General features: G+C 45.0%; 1 protein-coding gene across 1 annotated transcript; it reads right to left on the reverse strand.

Moving 5' to 3' along the window:
• Positions 1-1286: 1286 nt before the first annotated feature.
• LOC121618528 (psychosine receptor-like) lies at positions 1287-3104 on the reverse strand. Its single transcript, XM_041954030.1, has 2 exons — positions 3094-3104; positions 1287-2259 (listed from the first exon to the last, which is right to left on the reverse strand). The coding sequence occupies exons 1-2, from the start codon at positions 3102-3104 to the stop codon at positions 1287-1289; spliced, it is 984 nt and encodes a 327-aa protein (XP_041809964.1).
• Between the last annotated feature and the right edge of the window lie 4894 nt (positions 3105-7998).

Here is a 7998-nt window from a genome sequence, read left to right on the forward strand (position 1 = left end):
CCACCAGAGAGCTTCAGGTATCCACGTTTGAGTTTACAACAAATAGACCCGGAGTTAGAAGCCCTTGACACTGTGAACATACAAGACACAGATGAAGGGATCCAAATTTTATGAAACATTTTTTTATTTTCAGGTACATATTTGGTCACATTCTATTATCTGTCATGGGACTTTTTAAACATGCATGATGTTATTTGCCAGCTTTTCATTTTAAAATAAAAGCACTTAATGAGATAATCATCAGAATTGGGAAGCTCTTTCATGACTTTTATTTTTCCTCAAGAAAGGCAAGAATGTAAAATATCATTTTCCTCACAGAAAACGAAAGTTGAACACACACAGTTTCATTTTAAGATGAGATGTTCACAGATTGCACACTGGCAGCCGTAATCTGTAAATGTAAACTGTTGTTACTGAATGATTCTTGAGCCCATTGTTGTTGTTAAATAAATTATTTTAGTACTCAAAACTCATTCAAATGATGTATGGCATTATGGCATCGCATTTACATTAAATGGCCTTTATTATCTTCGGACGTGTTTGGAGAAGGTTAACAGAACAGAGCAACTGTGATGTTTGACAAATACCTCTATCATGGAACAGCTGTGCTCTGTGACGCACTGCTGATAAAAGCAGATGCTGACGTTAATAAAGTAGCCCGATAGCTCAGATGTTACAGTGCAAGCAAAAGTAAACTGTCAGTTTAAGATATTGCACTGAAATGCAACACAGTTAATTATTATTATGAAACTAATTAAGTGCAAACTTCGATATGAGGGTAGGTCCTTCTTTTGCCAGCTCCTTCTGTTCTTTGTGTGTAGCACGTATTGACCAGGAAAATGGTCATCCACAATGCTCACAGATCCACACAGATTTTGTGACCTTGTGACTGTTTTGCAATTTGCCACTTAAAGAAGTTTTACACTGAGAATGGACTTTGACCTCCTGTCCAGCAGTTAAACTTTTAAAATGAAAGACATTTTCATTGATTTTTTTACATATATTATATTACAATTACCACATGTTAAAGATTTGTGTGTTAATGAGGAAAGAATAGGCTTGGTGCCACAGAGAAGTAATTAGAAAGCTTTAAGAGAGAGACAAACCCATTGTTTGGTCTTTTCATGAGATTTGTTGAGAATAAGAAAACTCTATATGTAAAATATATAGATGTTTGACAGCTGCCTCACATTTAAAGCAGTGTTCAGGATTATTTATGTAATGTTTAATGTCAAACTATGAGGTTTCCCACAAGGTTGTTACATTATTTTTGTACTTCACTGAACTTATACCAAACCTCCATCTTTGCTTCTCTTCTTTACCTGGAAGAAGAGAACAACCTGATTGACATTTGCCTTCCCTTTTTCAGTAATGAAGCAGTAAAGCAGAGGGTCCATGAGGCAGTTGAGGCTTGAGATAGCTACACTGATCTCTTCTAGCCAAAAGAGCCATGGAATATTACTGCAATCTTGCACTAGTATGCTGAGAAGCATCATGATGTGGGTAGGCCCTAAGAATAACACATGGCAGACCAGGATGACTGTCAGAAGCTTCAAAATCCGTTTACGCTCTTGTTTCTCTGTGGCCTGGTTGGATTTGACTGCCTCACAGATTCCCAAGGTGGAAAGCACCACTAGGAGAAGGGGAATAATAAAAGCCAGGAAGAAGCGTGCCACCTTAGTCCAAGCCGATCTGTCTGATGGCAGGAGATAGAAATCAAAGCACGTTGAAAACTTGTTGTTTTCATAGTATGTGTCCTCCCAGGTGATCGTGGTGGCATTGAAACAGAGCACCAGCACCCAAATGACAATGCTGACCACTGCTGCAGTGCCAACTTTCCTCACAAAAGTGTACTTTAATGGGTGCACCACTGCCAGGTAGCGGTTAACAGCAATGCAGCAGAGGAGGGCATCGCTGGTGTAATAGTTAGTGAGGACCATGTTGACGGATAGCAAACAAACGTAGCCTCCGTAGGCCCAAACTCCTCTCCAAAAGAAGTTCAGCCACAAACAAAGGCCGATAGTGAAGGCCAGGTCACTCAGGGCCAGGTTGAATAGATACACGCCAAGCTCGTTCTTCTGCATAATGTACTGCCAGGACACATAGAGGGAGAAGGTGTTGGACGGGATGGCAATGATGATGACGGACAGGTAGAAAAACAGAATCAGCCTCTTCTCTACGCTGTAAACTGCGTAACATGAGTGAGTGGTGGCCAGGGTTAAGTTTTCCATTGCATATGTGGTGTTCATATGCTCACACCTTGGAGAGAAACAAAGAAGAAAATAAGGAAGGAATACAGCAATGCATTTAAATGCTTTGAATTAAAGGTGTGCTCCACAGATTAAGTTCAGTTTACACTTAAGAGAGTGCTGGGCCGCCTGTGAAAACAGTTAAATAATGTCATCTGAGGCTTTTTTGGGCCTTTCCACCCAGGTCAAAAAGCAGCATACTTTAGTGTATTTGAAGTATAATGTAAGTATAGAAAAGTCATTGCAAATACACTTTTACTTATTAATTCTGCAATACTTCAAGTGGTTTGTCAAAGTACGTATAAAAAGTGTTTTTAAGTCCTTTGTAATACAGTATTAGCATGCTTAATTAAAGTGTACTTTAAATTCACTTCATTTTAATTCATTTTTTTTTAATAAAAATTACTCAAACATTACACGGGTGACACTCAAGGACTAGTTGTACTTGTAAACTTAAGCATAGTTGAAGGTAAAAAGTATATATTCTGTCCTGATAACACAGCTGGGTATTGTAGACAGATAGCGTACAATAAAGACCAAGAAGCTGATTCCAGGTTGACTGGTTTACTGAAATGTTGTCTTGTCTCTTTGATAATTTGTAAAACTGAAACACAATTAAATATACAAAATGCACAATGTTACATAAGAAAATAAGATACAAAGTCTAGATATAACATGTTCTCTCTTACAGGCACTTATAGAAGTAGGTAATTTCTCTAATAGCTTCAAACTAAGGTAAGTATTTTCATTACAGGTTTCAACTAAGATAAGTAGGATTTTCTTCACAGGTTGCAAACTCAAAGTAAGTATATTTACAGGTTACAAAGTTTAAGGCACGTAAAACCAGGTCGGCATTACGAAATTACACTAACACATATTTAATTTACAGACAACAGCTTCTTAGCTAAGTAAACCGTTAAGCATAGCCAAATGCAGAGCTAATTAGCTTTCCCACATGCTCCATTGCACACAATACAACTGGGCTAACCAAATGACTAAGCAGTTAGCTAAGTGCCATTGTTAACGACTGCCAATTCACACCTTTTAATCGCGATCTTTTTGTAGCTTAAATATACCGTTTTTAACATTACATTCGACATTATTGTAACCTTAAACATGTATTGCAACAATTTTGAACATGAACTTACAGTTGGTTCCACTTGTAGGGTAGTACAACCAAATTTCTGGCGAACACATTTCAGACTGCTGTCATCATGGCAGATTAAACAAAGAAAGGTCATTTGCAGGAAACAGGAAGTAGGTACAATTAAAGGTGTACTAACCCAAATCGCCCACTAGAGGGAACATGACCCCACCCAATGTACTGACAAGTCAGCACACTCCCCGCTTGGTATACTGTACATGTATATCACTATTTTTTCTCTATTGACATCAGTAGAACAACATCTGAGATGGGTCTAAGGTACTCCTTAACTACTCCTTGGCTAGAGGTCTTAACTGTGACCTTACGGACCTTGTTGTCTGAACTAGGAATGACCTTAACTATTCGCCCTAGAGGCCACATGTTACGCTTTGCTTGACTGTCCTTTATCAAGACAATGTCACCTTCCTGAAGTCCGGGCTTCGCAGAGGTCCACTTGCTCCGCGGTTGAAGTGTGGTCAGGTACTCTGACCGCCACCTCTTCCAGAAGGAGTCCGCCAAGCTCTGGACCTGGCGCCACTGAACCTGGCTGAGGTGATCCAGGTCGAAGTCTCCCAGGGGTGCAGGACTGACACTCGCCTTCTGGGTGAGCAGAGTGGCAGGTGAGAGGATTTCAGGTACCTCTGCATCGTTGGAGACTGGGATTAGCGGGCGTGCGTTCATGATAGCCATAACCTCGGCCATCAAAGTTGTAAGGACTTCATGAGACAGTCTTGTAGCACTGTCCCTCACAAGCAGTCCATCCAGTATGCGTCTTGCCACTCCGATTAATCTCTCCCAAGCTCCACCCATGTGTGAAGAATGGGGAGCATTGAAAGTCCATGTACATCCCTGCTCTTGCAGATAGTTCTTGATCTCAGGATCTTCAGTGTTGATTTGAAGTTCGCGGCATGCACCAATAAAATTAGTGCCTCTATCTGACCTTAAGTGCTTGACAGGTCCACGGATGGATAGGAAACGCCTCATGGCGTTGATGAAGCTTGAGGTCGACATGGACTCAATAACCTCAAGGTGCACCGCTCTGGTGCTTAGGCAAGCAAAGATGACTGCCCACCTTTTGCTCTCAGCAGCACCACCTCGTGTCCGCCGAGTGGTGACAGTCCATGGGCCAAAGACGTCGAGCCCCACGTAAGTAAAGGGCGGATCTGTTGCCAGCCTATCTGCCGGCAGATCTGACATCTTCTGTACTTCTATCCGTCCTCTCAACTTCCTACAGGTAACGCATTTGAATAGGATGCTGGAGATGAGCTTCCTACCTCCCACAATCCAAACTCCAGCGGTACGCAGTGCACCCTCTGTGAAGTGCCGACCCTGGTGCGCTACTTTGTCGTGGTAGTGTCGGACCAGGAGAGTGGTCACATGATGACCGGCTGGTAGGATTAGTGGGTGTTTCTCTTGGTCTCCCAAGTCTGCTCTGCGTATTCGACCTCCGACTCTGATCAATCCATTCTCATCGATGAAGGGGTCAAGCTTTGCAAGGGAGCTTTGACAGTGCACTGTGGAACCCTGAGTTAAGCATTTGAGCTCCTCTTCATAAACTTCCACCTGTACAGCCTTGAAAATTCTTGTCTTTGCTTGAGATCGTTCTGTGGCAAGAAGCTGGCTGCATCGATGCCATCCCTTGCAACCATCGCTGTTCTCTCCTGAGAAGGACTTGGCTACATGAACAAGAAGTGCCATACCTCTTACTAGGCTCTTCCAAGAAGAGAAGCGTTCAAATCTTTCTGAGCCAAGAGGCTGATCTGTGACTTTGGTGAGTAGGCAGGTGGCTTGTGGCCTAACTTCTTTGTCAGTGTCTGCATCAACAAGCTCAAACGTTCCAGCCTCCTCATCCTGCTCCGTGGCTGACTGCTTGCGAAACTGGGGGCCGAGCAACCAGCTGGAAGATGAAAGTTGAGCTGCTGAAAGTGGTCTGGTTCCCTGGTCTGCAGGGTTCTGGTCTGTCAAGATGTATTGCAACTGTTCTGGTTCAGTAGATCCACGAATGCGAGCTACTCGGTTAGCTACATAGGTGTAGAACCTTTGTGAACTGTTGTGAATGTAGCCGAGCACAATGCGGCTGTCAGTGAAGAACTTGACTGCCTGTAGCTCTATGTCTATCTCCGACTGGATCACTTCTGCCAGCTCAACGGCCAAGACAGCTGCACACAACTCCAGGCGTGGAATGGTGTGCATGGGGTAAGGTGCAAGCTTTGATTTACCCATAACGATGCCTACATGCCATCTTCCTTCAGAATCCAAGGCACGCAGATAAGCTACGGCAGCTATCGCCAGAGTCGAGGCATCTGCGAAAACACAGAGTTCTATTCTGTTACAGCATGACAAGGAGGTGGGTAGGTATGATCGGCTAATGCAAAGCTGCTCCAGGTCTGCTAAGGAGTCGATCCATGTTCTCCAGCGTGCCTCTTTCTCTGGTGGGAGAGGTGTGTCCCATTCGTACTGCTCAGAGGAGATGTCTCTCACTAATGCCTTGCCCTGGACAGTGATGGGAGAAGCAAATCCAAGGGGATCGTAAAGACTGTTTATGGTGGACAGCATGCCTCTCCGAGTAAATGGCTTAATGTCTTTGGACACTCGGAATGTGAAGCTGTCAGTCTGGAGCACCCAGTTCAGGCCTAAGCTCCTCTGAAGGGGCAATGGGTCTGCTCCCAGATCAAGATCTTTCAGGTCACTTGCACGTTCCTCCACTGGGAAAGCCTCCATGACCCTCGGACTGTTTGAGGCTATCTTGTGGAGGTTTAAGCTGCTCTCAGCTAGCAGAGCCTTGGTTCGCTGCAGGAGATCGATCACTTCATCCTCCTTGGCCAATGACGTGAGCCCATCGTCGACGTAGAAGTTCCTGAAGATGAACTCCTTTGCATCACTGCCATGCTCAGCTTCTCCTTTCTTTGCAGCTCTCCTCAGCCCATAAGTTGCTACAGCTGGAGACGGGCTGTTGCCAAATACATGCACAGTCATCCAGTAGTCAATGATGTCCTTGTCTGGATCATTGTCTTTGTGCCAGAGAAACCTGAGGAAGTGGCGGTGGTCCTCTCTGACCTTGAACCCATAGAACATTTGCTCTATGTCGGCGATAGCAGCAATTTGTTCTCTTCTGAACCGTAATAACACTCCTATTAGTGTGTTGTTCAGGTTGGGTCCACTGAGAAGCACATTGTTCAATGAAGTTCCCTTGTACTCCGCACTGGAGTCAAAAACAACTCTTATTTTCCCCGGCTTCTGGGGGTGGTATACACCAAACGTCGGCAGATACCAGCACTCTTGCCCGAGCTGTAGTGGAGGAGCTGGCTCGGCCTGGTGGTTGTCAATTACCTTTTGCATAAAATCAAAGAAGTGCTGTTTCATGTCAGGTTTCTTCCTGAATGAGCATTGGAGGGATTGGAGTCTTTGAGCAGCCTGATCTCTGTTGCATGGAAGGCGCTTACGAGGAGTATGAAAGGGTAGTGGCGCCACCCAATGGTTTTCATCGTCCATATACACCTCTTTTTCCATTATTTTCAGAAACTCACTGTCATCTACTGACATGGCTGGTTCGTTGTCGGCTGGTGTTGTTTGGAACACACTTTCACCAAGACCATCCCTACATGTCTCTGGAATGGCTTCCTCACTGTGAGTTGGGAACTGAGGGCTGTACTGAATCAGTTCACTGAATCTCTCCTTAATGTGAATGCTGTTAGTGCAGGGCTTCAAGAGGGAAGGACGTCCATTTTGGAGGACATGGGTTTTGAAAGCGTTGACTTCCTGAGTCTTGTGAGTGCCACTCAGACACAGCTCCCCCACTATGACCCAGCCGAGATCAAGGCGCTGAGCATATGGTGAGTTGTGTGGTCCGTTGCGTTGCTCCCGCACCTTGTGCAGGCTCAAAACATCCCGGCCTAGTAGCAGAAGAATGGGCGCACTGCTGTCAAGCGCAGGGATTTTGTCCGCCACTGGTTTGAGGTGAGGGAAATATTGTGCGCACTCGGGGGTTGGGATCTCTGACCGGTCACCAGGTAGGTATTCACACTCCAGCAGTATAGGCAGTGTGACCTTGGTCTTTCCATCAAGAGATTCCACAATGATGTTGGTTGCTTTCCTTCCTGCAGTCTCCACTCTGCCTGAGCATGTTTTAAGCGTGTAGGGGGATGCCCTGCTGTCAATGCCCAACAGACTGAAGAACTCAGACGTCACCAAAGACCGATTGCTTTGGTCATCGAGTACAGCATATACTTTGTGACACTGGGTTGGATTATCAGCGTGGGAAACCTTGACCAAGCAGATTTTAGAACAGGATCTAGGTTGGGGTGCATCGCCACATATCTCTGTGCACTTAGTAGAGACAACAGGGGTTGCTGCAACTTCACTCTCCCCGCTTTGCTCCCTTCCCTGCTCCCCACTCTGGTCATTCCCAGGTGAGTGTCCAGCCTGCCCAAGAGACGACCATGGTGCTGGACCAGGATGCATCGCTGAAGTGTGCTTGTCACTCTCACACTCTCTGCATTTGACTGCGGTCTTACAGTCTTTGGCAATGTGCTTGGTGCTGGCACAACATTTAAAGCAGATAGAGTTCTCCTTTAAGTACGATTTCCTCTCATCCAGGTGCTTTCC

The sequence above is a fragment of the Chelmon rostratus genome, chromosome 15 (genome assembly GCF_017976325.1).
Source record: "Chelmon rostratus isolate fCheRos1 chromosome 15, fCheRos1.pri, whole genome shotgun sequence".
In the NCBI taxonomy this organism is placed as follows: Eukaryota; Metazoa; Chordata; class Actinopteri; order Chaetodontiformes; family Chaetodontidae; genus Chelmon; species Chelmon rostratus.